Source organism: Somniosus microcephalus, chromosome 2 (genome assembly GCF_052327205.1).
Source record: "Somniosus microcephalus isolate GS21.2 chromosome 2, FLI_Smic_1.0, whole genome shotgun sequence".
Classification (NCBI taxonomy): domain Eukaryota; kingdom Metazoa; phylum Chordata; class Chondrichthyes; order Squaliformes; family Somniosidae; genus Somniosus; species Somniosus microcephalus.
In genome coordinates, this window is record NC_140988.1 from 74,843,609 (window position 1) to 74,867,177 (window position 23,569).

At 47.3% G+C, this 23,569-nt stretch overlaps 1 protein-coding gene across 5 annotated transcripts in view; it reads left to right on the plus strand.

The window, feature by feature from the left end:
• glrbb (glycine receptor, beta b) overlaps positions 1 to 23,569 on the plus strand; it is a 291,220-nt gene that overhangs the window by 38,337 nt on the left and 229,314 nt on the right. For all 5 annotated transcript variants that reach the window (XM_086010500.1, XM_086010490.1, XM_086010459.1 and 2 more), the window contains exon 3: positions 13,652 to 13,758. In XM_086010500.1, the coding sequence (XP_085866626.1) occupies positions 13,652 to 13,758 (107 nt within the window). The remainder of the gene's footprint in view (positions 1 to 13,651; positions 13,759 to 23,569) is intronic.

A 23,569-nucleotide genomic window follows, 5' to 3' on the forward strand; every position in this document is an offset into this window, starting at 1 on the left:
GGGAAAAGAAAACGAGAGAGAGGGTGGAGCGCACAGGGCGCGGTCGGTGCTCGAGAACAGGACAGCGGAGAGAAACTAAACTGGGCGGAAGGAAAGCGAGATGCACCGAAGCTGCGGGTCGCCGCCATTACCCCGTAGAGCGATAGGAGCAGCGTGGCAGTAAGGGGAAGAAGCAAAAGCGTGGGAGGCGCCATTTTATTCCATTGGGGAAGAAGCAAAAGCGCGGGGAGGCGCCATGTTAAATCGCCCAAGATGCCGAAAAGTGGCAGTATCACTGCTTTTGACAACGAGGTGGCTGATGGAAAGAGGGCGTCGGTATTATTAAATCTGATGGGTGCGAGTACGTACGGCCTATTGCGGAATTTAATTACCCCAGCTAAACCAATGGAGAAAAGTTTTGAGGAGATTGTTCATACCTTACAGGAACATCTAAGCCCTACACCACTGCTGATAGCAGAAAGATTCAAGTTCCATAAAAGAAACCAGCACAAAGATGAGAGCAATGCTGACTATCTTACGGTACTACGCAAGTTATCGAAGCACTGCCAGTTCGGAGCAGGACTGGCAGACACCTTACGGGATAAGTTTGTCTGCGGGCTCCAGAGTGAAGGAACCCAGAAACGACTACTTTCAAAAAGGACCTGACGCTAGAACAGGCTTTCAGCGTGGCAGTATCCTACGAAGCAGCAGCACGGGGAGCTGCAGAGATACAACAGAAACCACAAGAATACAGCGCTAACGAAATGGCGTATGGAGCAGAAAAGTGCTATCGCTGCGGCAGAACAACCCATGAGCAGAAGGACTGCTGGTTTAAAGACAAAATATGCAGGCAATGCGGGAAAATGGGACATATAGCAAGAGTCTGCAGGTCGGGAAAGAAGACCAACACGACAAGAACTACTAAGGAACAGTACAGGAAAGTAAAGAAACTGACAGATAGTAGTTCAGAAGATCAGGAGAGTGATAAGGACTCCGGGAGCAGGCGACTAAGTTGTTTAAAGTTACACAACGTGATCGCAAAAGAAGATCACCGAACCATTTGGGTCACCCTCATGATAGCAGGGTCCCCAGTGAAGATGGAATTGGACACAGGATCAGCCCTAACTGTCATGAATCGACGAGACTATGAGCGGCTGTTCTCACACATACCCTTAAAGGACACGTCCATTGTATTGAAGACATACACGGGGCAAAAGGTCTACCCCAGAGGAAAAATAAGGGTGCCAGTTGAATATAACGGAAAGGAAACACAGAAACCATACATGTATATACTACGAGATGGAGGACCACCATTATTGGGACGTGAATGGATCCGAAGACTACAATTAGATTGGCATTCCATTCTGGCACTAACTGTGACTGACAAAAAAGATGATGACGTCGCACCTGGACGTCTGGCACAAATTCTATCTGACGCGGAAGAGGTGTTCCAACAAGGACTTGGGACTCTAAAAGGAGTAAAGGCAACCATAAAGATTGAGGATAACGCAACCCCAAAATTTTTCAAGGCTAGACCGGTGCCATACGCGATAAGCCCAGCTGTGGAAGCTGAACTGGAGAGTCTGGAGCGTTCGGGGGTGCTGTCTAAGGTGGACTGGAGCGAGTGGGCCACACCCATCGTTCCTGTAATGAAGAAAGCATTGAGCAGCACGCCTGGGGAGCCAAGGAAGGTTCGCATCTGTGGGGACTTCAAGGTGACTGTGAACCCAGTCCTGCACACAGTACAGTATCCGCTTCCGCGGATAGAGGATATTTTCGCCTCACTATCTGGAGGAAAACGTTTTACAAAGATTGACCTGGCTCAAGCGTATCTACAAATGGAGGTGGAAGAAGCATCTAGGAAATACCTCACGATAAACACTCACAAAGGCCTTTACCAGTACAATCGACTGGCATTTGGGGTAGCATCGGCCCCGGCTATGTGGCAGAGGGCAATGGAACAAGTCCTGCAAGGGATCCCGGGGACCCAGTGTTATTTGGACGACATCCTGGTTACGGGCGAAAATGAGAATGATCACCTTGCCAACCTGGAACAGGCGCTCATGAGATTGCAGGAATATGGGCTACGAGCCAACCATCCCAAATGTGAGTGCTTCAGGAGACAAATCTCGTATTGTGGCCACATGATTGATGAGGAAGGGTTGCATAAGTCGCCGGACAAGATTGAGGCTGTAGTCAAGGCTCCAGCACCAGATAATGTGTCGCAACTGAGGTCGTTCCTTGGGTTGGTAAACTACTACCATAAGTTCTTGCCGAATTTATCTACAATTCTGCACCCACTGAATGCCCTCCTTCAAACTGGTGTAACATGGAAATGGAGTGATGAGTGTAAGCGTGCCTTTCAGGAATGTAAATGCCAAATCACTTCAAAAGAAGTATTGGCCCACTACAACCCAACACGACCGATTCGGTTGGCATGTGATGTGTCACCTTACGGCATTGGAGCGGTGCTGTCACACAAATTCCGTGACGGTTCAGAGAGGCCAATAGCCTTTGCATCGCGCTCGCTAACCTCAGCAGAGCGTAACTATGCCCAGATTGACAGGGAGGCCCTCAGCCTGGTGTGGGGGGTGAAGAAGTTCAATCACTATCTGCACGGGCAGAAATTCACCCTACTGACTGATCATCAACCCCTGGTCTCAATTTTTAACCCAAAGAAGGGCGTTCCGGTGATGACGGCGCAACGGCTGCAAAGATGGTCACTTTTTCTAGGGGCACATCAGTATGACATAGATTACAAAGGTACGAAACAACATGGAAACGCTGATGGGCTGTCGCGCCTACCGTTGCCTACAGCGGAAGGAGCACCTGCAGTGGACCCGGTGGAGATATTCCATGTGACCATAGTCGAATGTTTGCCTGTTACAAACGAAAGTATTGAGAAGGAAACCCGAAATGACCCGACACACTCTCGGGTCTATGATTTGACGGTGAAGGGATGGCCAGCATATGGCGACTCACTGTTGCCAGCATTCTCGCCAAGGAGGGAACAGCTGTCAGTGTGCCGGGGAACCTTGATGTGTGGATCCCGAGTGGTAATTCCACCCAAGTTGAGAGATAGAGTACTCAATGAGCTTCATGAGGGTCATCTGGGAGGGGTAAAAATGAAGAGCCTAGCCAGGGTGTTTGTGTGGTGGCCGGGAATCGATAAAGAAATCGAGGATATGACCAAGAGATGCACAGGATGCCAGAAGGTCCAAAACGCTCCACCACAGGCCCCGCTACATCCATGGGAGTGGCCCTCCTCCATGGCAATGGGTACACATTGATTTCGCTGGTCCATTTATGGACTCAATGTTTCTAATCGCTGTGGACGCCCATTCGAAATGGCCAGAGGTCATTAAAATGTCCACCACCACCACGGAGAAAACTATTGCAGTCCTAAGGACCATCTTCGCCAGGAATGGGTTGCCAGAACAGATTTGCTCCGACAATGGGCCACAGTTTGTGTCTGAGGATTTCCGGAGGTTCCTGAAGAATAATGGGGTGAAACATTACACATCTGCCCCATATCATCCAGCCACAAATGGATTGGCTGAGAGGTTTGTTCAGACCTTTAAAAAGGCCATAAAGGCAATGTATAATGACGACATACCACTGCAACACAAGGTGAATAACTTCCTGTTTGCTTACCAGAATGCGACACATGTAGTAACCAACCAAACTCCAGCCGTACTGTTTTTCAACCGGAGACTAAGATGTCGCTTGGATTTGCTCAAACCAAACATAAGACGAGATGTTGAGGATAAGCAGTTCCAGCACATAAATGAGAAGCCAACCAGGAGCTTCAAAATAGGGCAACCAGTCTTGGCCCGCGATTACCGAACAGAAAAATGGCAGCCAGGCACGATATGCACACAGCAGGGACCACTAATGTACACAGTGGACGTTGGAGAGAGCATCGTGAGACGCCATGCTGACCAGATTCTAGAGTCACAGGAGCAAGCCAAACCTGTACCACAAGCATGTGCATCTGGTAATGAGCCCGAAGTACAGATTGCGTCTACCTCAGAAGCAGGGGTATTGGAAGCTGACGAACCAACCAGTGACTGAGCCAGAATTGACTCCACCGCCAGAACAGGATACTCGAGAAAGGCGCTATCCATTCCGGATCAGGAAGCCTCCTCAAAGACTGAACTTATAAATGACTATTTCAGTTGATGTATATATTACTGAGAAAATTGTAATTATAATTAGTTATTATTTAGTTAAATGAATGTTATGTACTGTTTATCTAAAAGGGGAGGAATTGTTGTGTATGTACCTTTTAAGGGAATAACTGGTCTTAGACTGCAGTACCAGCAGTGACCACCCCTGTATAAAAGGCCCTAGCAGGCTTCTGTAGTTTCAGTTTCAAGCTGCCTCTTGTTCAGTAAAGTACCTGTTAAACTGTTCTCCCGAAGTCCGTGTATTATTGAGGCGCGGACTTTACACTTACCATTGAGAAAATCCAGCCCTTTATGTTTAAGCACTGTTTTAGCAAGAAGCTTCACCTTTACAACCCTGAAAAGATGTTAATTTAATCTGCTAATTTTATATTTTTTGCCATTTTCTACTTACATTCTCTGTCAGAAACAATGTGAAATAAAAACAGAAACTGTTGGAAATACACAGTAGATCAGTCAGCATCTGTAATAGAATGGAAGGAAAATCCAACAGTTTCCGTCACCAGTTTGTGATCCTCCCTGCATAATTTCATTTCTGCACTTCACCCAGGTGATGCGAGAAGAGGGGAAAACAAAACAAGCTCAGACTCTTGGAATGTGACCCTTGTTTAGAATATACAGCTGCTTGTTTTTTTTGGATATTGTTAATGACGTGCAGGAAAAATTTGCATGGATAGGAGAATCTTTGCTTTAGTAGTTTAATGGTAACTAAGAGGATTAATCCCATCACAGGGTTACCACTGCATTTGATATCAGTGCTAATGAAATGAGTATGTTAATCTTCAGTTGATAAAAAAAAGTTTTCTACTCTTCACAGTCTGATCTTTTTCTTCGGAAAGCTGATCTAACTGAGGAAACTTGATAGAATCACATAGAACAGGAGGAGGCCATTCGGCCAATCATGTTTATGCCAGCTCTTTGAAAGAGCTATCCAATTAGTCCGATACCCCTGCTTTTTGCCCATTGCCCTGTAAATTTATCCTTTTCAGGTATTTATCCAATTATCTTTTGTAAGTTACTATTGAATCTTCTTCCACCACCCTTTCAGGCAGTGCATTTCGGATCATAACTCGCTGCGTAAAAAAATTCTCCTAATTTTCCCCCTGGATTTTTTGGTAAGTAACTTAAATCTGTGTCCTCTGATTAACAACCCTTTTGTTACTGGAAACAGTTTCTCCCTGTGTTCTCTATCAAAACCCCATATCATTTTGGAACACCCCTATCAAATCTCCCCTTAACCTTCTCTGCTCTAAGGAGAACAATCCCAGCTTCTCCAGTTCTCCACACAACTGAAGTCCCTCATCCCTGATACCATTCTAGTAAATTTCCTCTGCATGTTCTCGAAGGCCTTGAACTCCTTCCTGAACTGTGGTGCCCAGAATTGGACAAAATAGCTGAGGCCTAACCAGTGATTTATACAGGGTTACCATGACTTCCTTGCTTATATACCCCTATTTACAAAGCCAAGGATTCCATATGCTTTTTTAGCATCTTTATCAACTTATCAACATGGTACATTCAAAGATTTGTATATATAAACTTTAAAATTGAACCATTTAATTTATATCGCCTCAGTTAACATAGTACCACCCTGAGATATTTATGGGGAGGTGGGGAGGGAGTTGGTGCATGTGTCAGTGGCCGGGAAATTCTTAGAATTTTTAAATTATGTTTCCCGCCAGGCAGTCGGCCAGATTGAGAATCTGGCCAGCTGCTGGGTAGGAAAGCTGGCGACACAAGGCAACAGCCGGGGACTGCTGGGGATAGTCCCCGGCAATCGAGAAGATCGGGGATCGGGGAGGGATGGGTGGGGGCTCAGAAAGCACTGGAGAGGAGGAAGGGAGAGTGGGAGAGATTGTGGAGGTGGGGCGAGATCATGGGGGGAGAGATCGCGGGGGGGGAGATCATCGGGGGAGAGATCGGACACGGAGAGAGATCGCGGGGGGGGGAGAGATTGTGGAGGTGGGGCGAGATCATGGGGGGAGAGATCGGACACGGAGAGAGATCGCGGGGGGGGGAGAGATTGTGGAGGTGGGGCGAGATCATGGGGGGAGAGATCGGACACGGAGAGAGATCGCGGGGGGGGGCGAGATCATGGGGGGAGAGATCGGACACGGAGAGAGATCGCGGTGGGGGGGGGAGAGATTGTGGAGGTGGGGCGAGATCATGGGGGGAGAGGTCGGACACGGAGAGAGATCGCGGTGGGGGGGGGAGAGATTGTGGAGGTGGGGCGAGATCATGGGGGGAGAGATCGGACACGGAGAGAGATCGCGGTGGGGGGGGGAGAGATTGTGGAGGTGGGGCGAGATCATGGGGGAGAGATCGCGGGGGGGGGGGAGAGATTGTGGAGGTGGGGCGAGATCATGGGGGGAGAGATCGGACACGGAGAGTGATCGCGGGGGTGGGGCGAGATCATGGGGGGAGAGATCGGACACGGAGAGAGATCGCGGGGGGGGGGAGAGATTGTGGAGGTGGGGCGAGATCATGGGGGGAGAGATCGGACACGGAGGGAGATCGCGGGGCGGGGGAGAGATTGTGGAGGTGGGGCGAGATCATGGGGGGAGAGATCGGACACGGAGAGAGATCGCGGGGGGGGGGGGAGAGATTGTGGAGGTGGGGCGAGATCATGGGGGGAGAGATCGGACACGGAGAGAGATCGCGGGGGGGGAGAGATTGTGGAGGTGGGGCGAGATCATGGGGGGAGAGATCGGACACGGAGAGAGATCGCGGGGGGGGGAGAGATTGTGGAGGTGGGGCGAGATCATGGGGGGAGAGATCGGACACGGAGAGAGATCGCGGGGGGGGTGAGAGATTGTGGAGGTGGGGCGAGATCATGGGGGGAGAGATTGGACACGGAGAGAGATCGCGGGGGTGGGGCGAGATCATGGGGGGAGAGATCGGACACGGAGAGAGATCGCGGGGGGGGGAGAGATTGTGGAGGTGGGGCGAGATCATGGGGGGAGAGATCGGACACGGAGAGAGATCGCGGGGGTGGGGGTAGAGATCGGACACGGAGAGAGATCGCGGGGGGGGGAGAGATTGTGGAGGTGGGGCGAGATCATGGGGGGAGAGATGGGACACGGAGAGAGATCGCGGGGGGGGAGAGATCGGACACGGAGAGAGATCGCGGGGGGGGGAGAGATCGGACACGGAGAGAGATCGCGGGGGCGGGGGGGAGAGATCGGACACGGAGAGAGATCGCGGGGGGGGGGAGAGATCGGACACGGAGAGAGATCGCGGGGGGGGGAGAGATCGGACACGGAGAGAGATCGCGGGGGGGGGGGAGAGATCGGACACGGAGAGAGATCGCGGGGGGGGGAGAGATCGGACACGGAGAGAGATCGCGGGGCGGGGGTTCACTGGGTGGGTGGATTCGAAAGATCGCGAGGTGGGAGAATTTCCGGGTGGTTAAGAGATTGCAGGGGTGAAGGGCGGAATCAGAAGATCACCGGGGGTGAGACCGCAGGGTGTTGGAAGATTTCAAGGGGACAGATCACGGGGGAGGAGAGAGCAGATCATGGGGCAGGAGACAGATCACGGGAGGTTTTCTTGAGGGGCCGGGGGTAGGACTCCTGCTCCTTTTGGCCCACTAGCAGTGCTGGAACGGCACTTACCTGCTGGATCGAGCAGTTCCCGACTCCCTTTAGCTGCTGTGTTTCCCGCTTCCTTGCTGGAGTTGTAAATTCCAAATCCCTGCCAAATTCTGAGGCATGGAGCCTGATTTAAATATTATAATGATCAAGCCGCTCCTCAAGGGCAGGTTCTTGACTGACCTTAAACCTGTCCTGGTTAAACTCGAAGTAGGTGCGTTCGCGGCAGGTTGGGTTCAGGTTTCTCCTTTTTAACAATTTAGCCCCCGCTCCCCCCAACATTATCCCACCCACCCTGGGGGGGCGGGGGGAATCAAAATGTGATGAAGAAGTGATGCCAAATGCAATATGTCCATTCCTAATTACCAGGTGAGAGAAAATCCCAGTCACGGCCGTACAACAACGACTTGCATTTTGTAGTGTCCGTGTGTTGATAAAGACACTGAAGACAGGAGTTGGTTCATAGGTATTTACTAAGCAAAGTCTGGGGGGGGGGTTCTAACGGATATACACAATATACAGGCTTATATAGCCCGAGTGGCAATTACCGGCATTACAGCACACCTGGGGCTCTTAAAGGCACATACACCACAATTCCTCCCCTTTTAGCTAACCAGTACATCATATTTTAAGTAATTATTAATTACATGTTATAAGCAAAATAATATACATTGCTGTAGTTAATTAATTATAAGTTAGTCTCTCAGGAGGCTTCCTGACTCGGTCCGGATAACGCCTCGGGGGTGTAGTAGTTTCTGGTGGTGTAGTAGGTTCTTCTGGCAAGGCTGATTCGGCTTGAATGCCAGTGTCGGGTTCATCGGGTTCCAGTATCACCGGATCGGGGGTAGATATGGGTATCTCTACTTCATCGTTAGATGTATAGAGTTGTGGTGTAGGTTGTCCCTTTTCGGATGACTTTATGATTTGGTCAGCATGGCGCCTTATTATGCGTTCTCCGATGTCCACGGTATACATCAGTGGTCCTAGTCGTGTGCAGATAGTTCCAGGCTGCCATTTCTCGGTACGGTAGTCCCGGGCCAAAACTTGTTGACCTATCTGGAAGGTTCTAGTTGGCCTTTCATTCATGCCTTGAAACTGCCGGTTCTCCACGTCCCTTCTGATGTTGGGCTTGACCAAATCCAGCCGGCATCTTAGGTTTCTATTGAAGAACATCATGGCTGGAGTTTGGTTGGTAAACATATGTGTTGCATTCCTGTATGCGAATAAGAAGTTATCCACCTTGTGCTGAAGTTTTATGTCTTCATTACCCATGGCCTTTATGGCCTTCTTGAAGGTCTGGACAAACCTTTCAGCCAATCCATTGGTGGCGGGATGGTATGGGGCGGACGTGTAGTGCTTAACCCCATTGTTTTTTAAGAACTTTCTGAATTCTTTGGACACAAATTGCGGTCCATTATCAGAACATATCTGTTCCGGCAGCCCATTCCTGGCAAATATGGTCCTTAATACTGTGATGGTTTTTTCCGTGGTGGTGGAGGACATCTTTATTACCTCCGGCCACTTGGAGTGTGCATCAACCGCGATTAAGAACATTGAGTCCATAAATGGACCAGCAAAGTTGATGTGCACCCTTTGCCAGGGAGATGAGGGCCACTCCCATGGATGTAGCGGGGCTTGTGGTGGAGCGTTTTGGACCTTCTGGCATCCTAGGCAGCTCTTGGTCATTTCTTCGATGTCTCCATCGATACCTAGCCACCATACAAACGCCCTAGCTAGGTTCTTCATTTTCACTCCACCCAGATGCCCCTCGTGAAGCTCCTTTAGCACTTTACCCTGGAGTTTGGGTGGAATCACCACTCTGGATCCACACATCAAGGTTCCTCGGCACACTGACAGCTGTTCTCCTCTTTGCGAGAATGCTGGCAACAGTGGTTCGCCATGTGCTGGCCATCCCTTCACTGTTAAATCGTAGACCCGTGAGAGAGTCGGGTCATTTCTCGTCTCCCTTTCAATGGCAGAATTTGTCACTGGTAGACATTCCACTATGGTAGAGTGGAACATCTCTACTGGGTCTACTGTAGGTGCCTCTTCTACCGTTGGCAACGGTAGGCGCGATAAACCGTCAGCATTCCCATGCTGTTTTGACCCTTTGTATTCTATGTTGTATTGGTGTGCCCCTAGAAAAAGGGACCACCTCTGTAGCCTTTGCGCTGTCATAATGGGAACACCTTTTTTAGGGTTGAATATGGAGATGAGGGGTTGATGGTCAGTCAACAAGGTAAATTTTTGTCCGTGTAGGTAATGGTTGAATTTCTTCACTCCCCATACCAGGCTGAGTGCTTCCCTGTCGATTTGGGCATAGTTACGCTCAGCTGAGTTTAATGAGCATAACGCAAAAGCTATCGGCCGTTCTGAGCCATCAGGGAATTTATGGGATAATACTGCTCCTATGCCGTAAGGGGATGCATCGCACGCCTGTCTGATTGGCAGTGATGGGTTGTAATGAGCCAAAACTTCTTCGGATGTGATTAAGTCTTTGCATTTATGGAAGGCACGTTTACAGTCTTCGTTCCATTTCCAAATCACTCCTGTTTGTAGAAGTTCATTAAGAGGGTGTAGAAGAGTTGATAAGTTCGGTAAAAATTTATGATAGTAATTTATTAATCCCAGGAACGACCTTAATTGTGAAACATTTTCAGGTGCTGGGGCTTTTATAACCGCTTCAATTTTTTCAGGTGACTTATGCAACCCTTTATTATTAATTATGTGGCCACAATATGATATCTGTTTTTGGAAAAATTCGCACTTGGGGCGATTTGCTCGTAGGCCCCGTTCTTTCAGCCTAGTGAGCACCTGCTCCAAATTGGCAAGGTGCTCGTTGTCGTTTTCTCCTGTTACAAGGATGTCGTCTAGGTAGCATTGAGTCCCCGGAATCCCTTGCAGGACTTGCTCCATAGCTCTTTGCCAGATAGCTGGAGCTGATGCTACTCCAAAGACCAGTCGATTGTACTGGTACAGGCCTTTGTGTGTGTTTATCGTGAGATACTTTTTAGAGGCCTCCTCAACCTCCATCTGTAGATATGCCTGCGCCAAGTCAATTTTGGTGAAACGTTTCCCTCCGGATAGTGAGGCGAAAATATCTTCTATCCTCGGAAGAGGATACTGTACTGTGTGAAGGACCGGGTTTACAGTCACCTTGAAGTCACTACAGATGCGAATTTTTCTCTGTTCTTCAGATTTATCTTTATTCAATGCTTTTTTCATGACTGGGAACGATGGGTGTTGCCCATTCGCTCCAATCTATTTTGGATAATACGCCTGCTTTTTCCAAATTCTCCAGCTCTGCCTCGACTGCTGGACGTATTGCGTATGGCACCGGTCTTGCCTTAAAAAATTTGGGAATTGCTGCATCTTCCACTTTTATTGAGGCGGTGATGCCTTTCAAGGTTCCTAGTTTCTCTTGAAACACTTCTTTGGCATTGGCCAAGATGTCTTTTAATCGTTCAGGTATGATGTCATCATTGTTTTTTTCCTTACTGGTCACCGTCAGTGCCTGAATGGAGTGCCAGTCTAAACGTATCTTCCTGATCCATTCACGTCCCAACAACGGTGGACCACCATCTTGTAGAATGTATAAACACACCTTTTGTATTTCTTTGCCGTTGTATACAACAGGCACCCTTATTTTTCCTTTGGGGTATACTTTCTGCCCCGTATATGTTTTTAAGATAATGGATGTGTCTTTTAGAGGTATATGCGAAAATAGCTTCTCGTAATCCCGTCGATTTATTACGGTTAGAGCTGATCCTGTATCTAGCTCCATTTTAACTGGGGACCCTGCTATTGTGAGGGTAACCCAAATGGTTTGGTAATCATCTTTGGCAAGTACATTATGTAATTTGAGACAGCTTAGTCTCTTGTTTTCGAAGTCGTTATCGCTCTTCTGGTCTTCGGAGCTACTGTCCGTCATCATTTGTACCTTCCTGTACTTTTCTTTATTGATTTTTTTTTTTTCTGTCAGTGGATTTATTTTGTCCAGATCGGCATACCCGTGCAATGTGTCCAATCTTTCCGCATTGCCTGCATGCTTTGTCCTTGAACCAGCAGTCCCTCTGGTTATGGGTGGATCTGCCGCAGCGATAACATCTTTCGAAACCCTGTGTCATTTCATGGGTGCCGAAGTCCTGTGTCTTTTGTTGTATCTCTGCAGTTCCTTTTGCTGCTGCTTCGTATGATACAGCCATACTGAAAGCTTTGTCCAATGTTAAATCTTTTTCAGGAAGCAGTCTTTTTTGTGTTCCTTCACTTAAGAGACTGCAAACGAATTTGTCTCGAAGATAATCTGATAGTCCTGCCCCGAATTGGCAGTACTTTGATAGCTTTCTTAATTCGGTTAGGTAATCAGCGTTACTTTCATTCTTGTGTTGATTTCTCTTGAAGAACTTGAATCGTTCCGCTATCAGCAGCGGTGTTGGGTTTAAGTGCTCCTGCAGGGTATCAACAATTTCTTTAAAATTCTTGTCCTTTGGTTTGGCTGGAGTGATTAAATTTCGTATCAGCCCGTATGTCTTTGCGCCCATTAAGTTCAGAAGTACTGAAGCTTTTTTATCATCTTCTATTCCATTTGCAGTGCAATATACCTCTACTCTTTCCACGTATGTGGTCCAGTCCTCTATTTCGCTATCAAAAGCATCAATATTGCCAGACTTAGGCATTTCAGAAAAGATATGGCGCTTCCCGCGCTTTTTTTTCTTTTCTGTAGCAAAGATATGGCGCTTCCTGCGCTTTCCCGCCGCTGCTGCCGATAACAACGCTGTTTACTGCGGTTTCCGTTCTCTTTTTAAAATTTTTTTATTTACTGTTGGATACTCGTTCCCGCCGGAGGTCTGAACGCTGACCTGCTTGCCGCGCCGGCCGTCTCCCGAGTTCTCCCTCCCAGTCCATTATTGCTTGCCTCCGATTTTGCTGCCTGTCTCAGCTGTAGAGCCAGCCGCTGGAGCCCCAGCCTGACGCCCAGGAAGGATTAGCGCAGTACCTGCCACCAGCTTGGCCAGCTGGTGAAACCACAGCTTCTCTCACTTCCTTGAGTCTTCTGGACGCCCGAGGAATCGATGCCCTTGAGGTGCTGCCGAATTGCAGGTAAGTCCGTTTCCACTTCGTCGCCACTGTAGTGTCTGTGTGTTGATAAAGACACTGAAGACAGGAGTTGGTTCATAGGTATTTACTAAGCAAAGTCTGGGGGGGGTTCTAACGGATATACACAATATACAGGCTTATATAGCCCGAGTGGCAATTACCGGCATTACAGCACACCTGGGGCTCTTAAAGGCACATACACCACACATTTAGTTAGCACCTTAATGTAGTAAAACCCCCCAAGACGCTTCATAGGAGCGTTATCAACAAAATTTGAGACCCAGCCACATGAGGAGATATTAGGACACATGGCCAAAAGCTTGGTCAAAGAGGAAGGTTTCAAAGAGTGTCTTAAAGGAGAAGGAAAAGTAGAGAGGTGGAGAGATTTAGGGAGGGAATTCCAGAGTTTAGGAACTAGGCAGCTTATTGCATGGCTGCCAATGGTGGAGCGATTAAAATCGGGGATGTGCAAGAAGCCAGAATTGGAGGAGCGCAGAGACCTCGGAGGGTTGCAGGGCTGGAGGAGGTTACAGAGATGGGGAGGGGCGAGGCCATGATGGAGTTGGTGGCGGAGGTGTAAGACAATGGCTTCAGCCTTCCCAATATTTCGTTGGAGGAAACTTCTTCTCATGGTGAAAGAAACTGGGAATTTGAGATCATGTTATTGATCAATTTTTTTTTCAAATTCATCAGTAGAATGTTGGACTGGATGTTGGCACAGATCTTAGAACAAACAAATTGATGATCAGGTTGACCACTGGAATTGAACATTCAAAATGTATTTATTTTTTGTTGCAGTGAACAGCCAGCTGAAGATCTTGCACGAGTACCTTCAAATTCCACCAGCACCATCGTCAACAGGTTACTTGTCACTTATGATCCAAGAATACGGCCAAATTTCAAAGGTTTGCGGCACTTCACATGCAAGAACAATAGCAGACTTTCTCTGTAAGGCTGTTATGACGAGGATTACATCTTACATAGGGTGTCTCATACAATGTTGTTATGAGTAAAGCAGCCATAATCATGCCATTAAGGGTCATTCCACAGTCTGGTGCTTCCAGTGAGAGAGCATTTTGGGAAATACTAAATGTTTATTCCTCTCATTCCATCCATTAAAATTATTGGATGGAAGATCATAGGCTGCCTGCATGTGCTGCTCCATGCTGGGAACACTGCACCATGGGATCACAGTTTTATTATGTCAGATTTCTAGTGAGGGATAGCTCTTTATAAGTTACTGCATTGGAGCCAATGCTTGCTATTGTAAGGATCTTTATTATGAGTGAAAGCACATAACAACACAAGTTTATTTTCATTCTAAGTTTAGTCATGAATAATTTGAGAAGTTGGCATCTGAGTGTAGTAAGAAAACCTTACAATTTGTAAATACCTTGCATGCCCTTGGGAAACTGAACACCAAATGGATGTCCATGTTGTTCTGTTTTTATTTCCATGAATGACACCTATCATATGACCCACACATGTTACAATCACAAGGGAGCTCTGGCTAGGATAAACAGGAACATACATAACACAATTACAATAGCATTATTTAGTGCCTATGCATCATCAACAACAACAAATTGCATTTATATAGCGTCTTTAATGTAGTAAAACACCCCAAGGAGCTTCACAGGAGCGTTATCAAACAAATTTTGACATTGAGCCACATAAGGAGATATTAGAGCAGATGAAAGTTTGGTGAAAGAGGTAGGTTTAAAGGAGAGGCGGAGAGGTTTAGGGAGGGAATTCCAGAGCTTAGGACCTCGGCAGCTGAAGGCACAGCTGTCAATGGTGGAGTGATTAAAATTGGGGATGCGCAAGAGGCCAGAATTGGAGGAGCGCTGATATCTTGGGGCGTTGTAGGACCGGGGGAGGTTACAGAGATAGGGAGGGGTGAGGCTATGGAGGGACTTGAAAACAAGGATGAGAATTTTAAAATTGAGTCGTTGCTTAACTGGGAGCCAATGTAGGTCAGCGAGGACATGGGTGATGGTGAACAGGACTTGGCATGAGTTAGGATATGGGCAGCAGAGTTTTGGATGAGCTTAAGTTTATGGAAGGAGGAAAATGGATGCCGGTCAGGAATGCATTGGAATAGTCAAGTCTAGAGGTAACAAAGGCATGTATGAGGGTTTCAGCAGCAGACGAGTTGAGGCAGAGGCGGAGTCGGGCAATGATATGGAGGTGGAAATAGGCCGTCTTAGTGATGGCGCGGAAATGTGGTCGGAAGCTCATCTTGGGATCAGATACGACACCAAGGTTGCAAACAGTCTGGTTCAGCCTCAGACAGTTGCTAAGGAGTGGGATAGAGTTGTTGGCTGGGGAACGGAGTTTGTGGTGGGGACCAAAGACAATGCCTTCGGATTTCCCAATATGTAGTTGGAGGAAATTTCTGCTCATCCAGTACTGGATGTTGGACAAGCAGTCTGACAATTTACAGACAGAGTGGTTGAGAGAAGTGGTGGTAAGCTAGAGCTGGGTGTCATCAACCTACATGTGGAACATGACGTCATGTTTCGGATGATTTCGCCAAGGGGCAGCATGTAGATGAGAAATAGGAGGGGGCCAAAGATAGATCTTTGGGGGACTCCAGAGGTTATGGTGTGGGAGCAGGAAGCAAAGCCATTGCATCTGATTCTCTGGCTACGACAGGATAGATAAGAATGGAAACAGGCGAGTGCAGTCCCACCCAGCTGGGTGACGGAGGGGGGAGGCATTGGTGAGTTTTGGTCAAGTCAACCATGGCAAAGGCTGCAGGCAGATCAAGAAAGACGAGGAAGGATAGTTTACCATGCTCACAGTCACATAGGGTGTCATTTGTGACTTTGATAAGAGCCGTTTCGATACTGTAGCATGGGCAGAAATGGATGGATTCAAACATGGAGTTCCAGGAAAGATGGGCACGAATTTGGGAGGCGACAGCACGTTCAAGAACTTTGGAGAGGAAAAGGATGTTGGAGATGGCGTAGTTTGCAAGGACAGAGTGGTCAAGGGTTGGTTTTTTGAGGAGAGGGTGATGACAGCACATTAAAAGGGGTGGGGGACAGTAGCTGAGGAGAGTGAACCGTTAACAATATCAGCTAACATGGGGGTCTGGAAGGGTAGTTGGGTGGTCAGCAGTTTTGTGGGAATAGGGTCGAGGGAGCAGGAGGTGGGTCTCATGGAGAAGATGAGCTCGGAGAAGGCATGAGGGGAGATAGGAGAGAAACTAATGAAAGATGCGAGTTCAGGGCTAGGGTAGGGGGGAACATTAGAGGAAGTTTGGCACGGTGGGCTAGGGAAAGGGTGTTGAGCAGCAGAGGCAGCTGAATGGATGGTCTCAATCTTAGTGACAAAGAAATCTTTGAGCTCCTCGCACTTGTTGTTGGAGCCGAGGGTGGAGGTGGCAGGGGAGAGGGGTTTAAGAAGACGGTTTGCAGTAGAGAGAAGAAGCTGGAGGTTTGCATTCCAGGATGATCCTGGAATAGTGAACAGTTTTGGAAGAGGAGAGCAGGATCCGATGGTGCTTTATGTCATTCAGCCAGGTCTGGCAGTGAATGGCTAAACCAGTTGTCTGCCGCATACGTTCAAGTCTGCATCCCTTGGACTTAAGGGAGTGGAGATGAGAGAGTAATGCTTTTAATGGGGACTTAGGGCATCAAAGGTGGAGGTGAGGGTACGGTTGAGCAGATCGGTAGCTGCAGAAATGTTGCGGTGAATGGAGGGCCAACGGCTGGACAGTTGGGAATTTGAAAGGGCAGTTGTAAGTGAATTGAGAGAGAGTTATTTCCAGGAGCAAACACAGAAGGAAGTAGGGTTGGGAGAGGGAAGGGGGGTATGGGTGGTGAGCGATACAAGGAAGTGATCAGAGATGGCCTTATCTGTGATTGACATGATTGGATTCAAGCGACCACGTGAGATGGCAAAGTCAAGGGGGTGGCCATGAATATGAGTAGGGGAGTTTATATGGAGGGAGAGATTAGGGAGGATAGGAGGGCAGTGAACTCTGAGGAGAGAGGTCATGATGAGTTGAGAGGGAGGTTGAAATCACCGAGGATGAGAAGTCACTCAGTGCAGTGGCTGAGGGAGAAAAGCCGTGAAGATATCTGTGAGAAATTTGGCGTGGTACTTGGGTGGATGGTCGAGAATGAAGATTTTAAATGAGAGCTGAGAGGGGTGGAACAAGGTGAGATGCTTAAAAGAGGAGAAGGTGCCAGAAGTTTAGAGGGACAGGCCAAGGTGTGACTTGGTGATAAGAGCCACACCACCACCATGTTCTGAGCGGGGCAAGTGGTGGAAGGTATAACCAGGCGGTGAGGCTTCATTTAGGGGAAAGGTGTCACCACCCCTCAGCCAGGTTTCCGTCAAGGCCATGATGTTGATGCAATCATCCACGATAAGCTCATGGATGGCAAGGGCCTTGTTCACAAGTGGGCAGATATTCTGGAGGGAGATGCGTAGAGGGGCAGTGATAACTGATCCAGTGACAAGAGTCCACAGGGTCAGCAGTGGGAGGGGTGAGTGGGATGGGAAGAAGGTATGAAACGTTAGCCTCCAGCGGGCGCGCTGGGCAGGATGATCGGCGAGAGAGTAGGATGGGGCAGTTGGTGTTGCTGCTCATGAGGCAGTGCGAGTGCCTCGATGGGCCCTTCGGAGGATTCCAAGAGAGGCACAGAGGGAAGCTGTAGGCTTATCTAAGAGGGTGTCAAGCCTGGGATGGCGGCAGGAGAGTCGGAAGGTCGAGCAGTGCTGAAAGGTTGGTGTAGGGATTTGGAGTAATGAAAGGAGGCATGGCGACAGGGGAATAATGAAAGGAGGCATAGCGACAGGAGAGAGGGGTCTAGGAGAGGTAAAGAGAAAAGAAGAAAATGGGGGGGGGGGAGAAAAAAGTGGAAGTAGAAGTGATGGGCTCGGTGCTGATGTCTGTTGAATTGAAGTTGTTAGGAGCAAACATTTTCAGGATTTTCACTTTCTATCTGTAGAAGATTTAGGAGGTCCTGTATTAAAAATAGGGGGGTGAATTTCTGTCCCACGTTTGCCATAACATCATTGGAAGAGCTACAGAAACCATAGCAAAATGACATTAACACCTTGCTTCTGCTATTTTTCTTGGGATTTTGTATCTCTTCTGCTGAAGTTACGGCAGCCGAGCAGGAGAACGCTCATAATCACGTACATTCGAAATCTCTTTCTTTTACACCTGCTCTCTACGCAATTTTATATCAATCTCCTATACTTGGAGAATCAGTGGAAGAACTGTGCCTGGTGAAGCAGACAGTTTAATTTTGACTGAGATTGGATATACCACAAGAATATTGTAGAAATTACAATATAATAAAAGTAACGGCGAAATCAGGTCGAAGCCAAGTGCTTTATTTTGTAGTGTATTTACGTTTATTCAGATCTGTTCACTGGAAAATGAAAAGAGTTGAGGTTTGTTATTCTCATAAGTGATGGGGATAAGGAAGAAAAGAACACTTTCGTACATCAATAGATATCAACAACTTGCATTTATGTAGTGCTCCTGACATGTCGAGAGATATCTCAGAGTGCTTTACAATAAGAAGGAAAAGAATATAGTGGACATTGATAATGGGAAATGGAGAGACTAAGATAGGGAACTGAAGTCAAAGAGGAGCAGTTTAAGGCAGTCTTGAAAGCAAAGAGGGTGATGGCAAGACAGAGAACTGGGTAGAGAGTTCTGGAGGACAGGATCATAGTGGCTGAATGAACATTACAAGATCTGAGGTTCCTGCAGAGATGTAAGGCAGGAGGAAATCGCTAAGCACAAAGAGCATGGAGAGATATTGAAAATAAGGTTGAAAATTTAGAAATCAACACAGAGGTACAGGGAGCCTGTGGACCGTGGGGATGAGGCAGGGGGCGTGGGAGAATTGATGGGAGTATGGGACTTAGTGCAGGTGAGGAAGCTGGCAGTGGCATTTTGGATGAGTTGAAGCTTGTAGTGGGATGATGCAGGGAAGCCATTTTTGAGATGATGAATGGAATGGCCTAGGGTTTGGGCAGCAGAAGGGGAGAATACACAAAAAGCAATAATGAGAGAGAGACTTGTGTGGGACCATCACAAGACACCATAGTCTAGAGGTAGTTGTGTATCTTATCAATCAGGAAATCAAAAACATGCATATAGAAACAGAAAAATGGAAGTATAGGAGTAGGCCATTCGGCCCTTCGAGAATGCTCCGCCATTCAATACGATCATGGCTGATCCTCTATCTCAATACCATATTCCCGCTCTCTCCCCATACCCCTTGATGCCTTTTGTGTCTAGAAATCTATCTATCCTTCTTAAATATATTCAGTGACTTGGCCTCCACAGCCTTCTGTGGTAGAAAATTCCACAGGTTCACCACCCTCTGAGTGAAGAAATTTCTCCTCATCTCAGTCCTAAATGTCCTACCCTGTATCCTGAGACTGTGACCCCCCCTATTGTATCAGATGCGTCTGTATTCAGAGAGTTTTATAGCAAGGGGTAAATGAGATTTGCACTGTATTCATTCATTCCACTCCAGAAAACTAGCAAAAGCTAACGAACAGCTCTCAAAAAGCTGGAGCAATTTCAGAAAAACTGAAAAAGTAAGTAAAAGTAAAACCCAAGATAAAAGAGGCGGTGAAATTCTAGAAGATAAAGTAGTTGAAATAGCAAATGAATACATTCTAAAATATTCATTAGGATAATGCTGGAAAACAACTATGACATATAGTTAAATTGAAAATGCAGTGTAGCACAAGTTTGTCATAACTTAAACTACAGGTACCAAACACTTCTATTGAGGAAAATGATGGCAATTCTTGCTGGCACTCATCATCCTGTTGCGTTCAATTCAATCTGACACACTTTCACCCTTCCACCCTTTGATTATGCTAGCACACTCTTTCCCACACTCATTTCATGCTGGCATCCTTCTCCCCCCTCTCCCAGCTCCTACTCTGGGGGATAAAACCGGGCCACGTGCTGTGGGTAGAAATTTGTGATCTCGTACAACTATTGTGAGAATTCTCGCTCACAGTGTGCAGCAGAGCTCTATTCCCGTTTGTAGCAGCAACATCAGGTAGGAGCCTGGAGCATTGGTGTGGGGCAGGGCTGAGAGTGATGGTGGTGCAACGGAGTAAGATCAGTGCTGATTTTCATCCGCAAATGCAGATAAGTGGATTCTAATTTCAAAACATTCACTGTTTATGCAAAATGTGGAGGTTTGGCATATATGTATATTCAACATTGATTGTAGAAACTACAGATTGCAGAACCTATATCCTCTTAAATATTCATATTTGTGTGACCATTAATATATTTGAATGTAATAATCTGTCTGATCGGCCAGGAAATGTGGCATTAATGCACGTTAATATTCCTACAACCAGTTTAGCAACTCATCTGTACAATTGTAAGCGTTTTTATAGTGCCACCATTGATTAATGTATGCTGATATCCTATTTACCTACTATTTCAAATTAAAATTCCAGCATGCTTTTCATTAGAATAGAAGACTGTAAATTGATCCAGCTACTCAGCAGCTAAGCCTTGTGCCTTAGTCAGCTCTCTGTCCCCTGTTTGGCTATAAAACACACCTGACTACTCACTGTAATTTAGTAAAAGTGCTGTTAAAACCCAAGATAAAAGAGGCGGTGAAATTCTAGAAGATAAGGTAGTTGAAATATCAAATGAATACATTCTATAATATCCATTAGGATAATGCCGACTATCCAATTTCAATAATATACCCACATTGAAGTTGGCAGGGCAGAGATATTGATAAGTTAGGAGGAGTTGAGATGCCAGATGGCATACATCCCAGGATGCTGAAGGAGTCCTGGGAATTACTATTTTGTGCACTAAATGGAAATTTGGGATGCTGCAGTTGGATGAGACCATAAAATGGCAAGAGGTGGTTGGGGAGGATTTTCTTATATTGCATAAATCATGTGGGCATTGGGCAGGGCAAGCACTGCCTGAAGGAATCGACATGGGGCCTGTGCACTAATTTAACTGGAATCAATTAGCTGCCAGTGCTAATCACGCTTCCTATGATTGGGAGGATGGGAAATCCGGCAGGGTAGCCGCTAATTGAAGGCAGTCAGAATCCTGTTAAGAGTTCAGAATGTTCTACAGCTACTACAAGTACTCTGAAATTGTCTAGGTAGCAAAAAAACTAGTGTAATGCAAGCAAAATTTCTCCCAAAACTTTCCAGCCTTTTACCCAAGAGCAGCTGAGAATTCCGTTAAATATCACGGGAAATGGCTGCTTCCTAACTTTGTACTGCTTATGGTTTGTGGGTGGGATCAGGAAGTGATGGTAGCAACACGGGCAGAGACAAAATTAGCATTGAGGGTCCTGACTGTGTCATCTGACCCTGATTAACATTTTGGTGTGCTCTGGCTATCTAAATCAAGCCTGACGACCAGTAGTAAGTTCGTATTTCTGTTTCCCTCCAAAATTTTGGTCCTGCTATCAGTTGTTTCTAGGTAGAAACGGGATGGTAGAGCGATTGAAAATTATCCCTGGTATGTGAGAAACAGGGCTGGGAAGTGAGCGAGACTGTGACCTGGCTTTTAACAGAGGCGGGTTACGTAGGCGGGAGGGGGTGGAATTTCAGACTGGAAAACGGATAGTCTGGGTTTCCCCATGCTGTGAAGTTTTAACTCCACAGCATGCGTTTTTTGCCCTTGACAGGTTCCCTGCCCAGAAGTCAGCCTGATTGACAGGCTTGGCTTCCAGCCGAGTAGGGAGGACCAGGTAGGTCCGTTCCATGACCCCGGGGAGGGGGGGGGGCGGGGGCTGGGTGTCTGATCCCAGGGGAGGTCTAATCTCAGACCCCAGGGGCCTGAAGTGGGGGGAGCTTGGGGGGGCCGGGGAGGAAGTTCCTACTGACACACAAGGAGTGCTGTAAAGACACTTCGCTTCTCCTCGAAGCTGTCCTCGCATCCCTTTAGCTGCTGGGATCCCGAGGCCTGGAAAACCCAGAAGGCCACAGTTAAACCTATGAAACAGGTTAAATCAGAGGTTGCCATCCTCATTAAAATATTTAAATTGCCAACCCACCTCCTAGCTGACTGCCCTTTGTTCCGCCTCCATTAAACCTGGAAGTTGGTGGGCTAGAGTCGGGTTAGCGATTTAAAATTTTAACCTCTGACCCGACCCCAACCCCCACGTTTTTGAGTATTAAAATACAGCTCTGTAGTATTGTATAAGGCTGGAGTATTCTGAGGACAGATAGGTTTGTTATTGTGGTAATTCCAGAAACTACGAAGTCACCCTATTTGTGTGCTTGAGAAAACAAATTTTATTTTATAATACTCCTGTGAAGTGCCTTGGGACATTTTACTAAGGCGCTATATAAATACAAGTTGTTGTTGATGTACGTGTTCCTTGCTGCATTGGACAATCTGTAGCCAGATGGCATCATCACTGTTGTTTACATGCTGGCCACAGCTTGGCCATTCTGTGTGACCAGTGTGTATTTGTTCCCCTCCTGTTGAGTACCATCTTACCCTACAAGTAGAAGTCATGTAGGGGGTGGCGGGCTGGCGTGTGCGCCCAGTCAGTTATGCCCTGACTGTTGGTGAGTGGTTCGAATTGCTCCCACGCCCCTGGGTTCTAGACTTAGGTGCAGGCGGCGATACAGAAGAATTCGAGTAGACAAGTGGTCTGGTGTAAGAAAACCAAGATTTTATTAAAACAGGAATAAAAACACAGTCTTATGAGAAATTTGCTGTAAACAATTACAGGCATAAACAAATAACTATATTATTATACTTATACAAGGAATGGGGAACACACGGCACATCGAGGGGAAAAACAACTACTTTAACAATCCCCTTATCCTTATCCCACCCCCTATACCTAACTAGATTAAGCTATGAGGGGCCAGGAATTCATGCTCACCAAGCCAAGGCTTGTTGCCTTAACCGTTGCGAGTTTTGAGGTTTAGTCTCCTGTCCTTTGGGGTATTCCGTCGCCACGTGTCCTCAGGGCGCGGTGCTGGAGCTGTTGCTGCGGCATACCTTTCCTCTCCTCAGCTACCGTTGTCGTCTCGCCGTGATGGGTTCTCTTCTCCTTCGGGCGGTTGTCGGCGGTAACGTTGCGTTGGCAGTCTTTACTGCTTAGATTTTTCTACCCATTCTTAGAACGCCAGCATGTTCGTAATATAAATTCTTCCCCAAGCGCCAGCTTATAACTAGGCACTCTGTCTTTATCAATGCGTCTTTTGCTGCGCTTCTCTGCTCTTGTCGGGTCTCTACCTTGTTCTTCGTCTCATTTCATTTTGCCTCGTTTCCTCTGCCCTCTTTCGTGGCCCGGGTGTCCTGGGTGACTTTGGACTCGGGTCTCGTTCCCCTCTCCGCGATTGGTATGGATGTCCTTGGCTGTAATTCACCCAATGCGGGGAACGAGAAGAGAACCAGCCACGAGGCCAGGGCACGAGTATGGGTGGCAGCAGCCCAAGAGGTCCGAGCAGAGCAAGAGACGAGTCAAGAGAGAGATTGGTACTGATGGGCCTACAATTATACTCCTTCGGATGGCCCTTAATCTGCATGCCAAATCAGGTCAGTCCATTGTTTAACTTTTGGCGGCCTGTTTTAAACGATTATACCAATCTAAACTAACTGGCTTTAGATGGCCGTTTATCGCACCTGATGTCCGAGTTGTATTGTCATTAATGCATTTTAATCGGCCTGTCCAGCCTTGGTGGCTTCCTTAAGCTGTTTCCAAT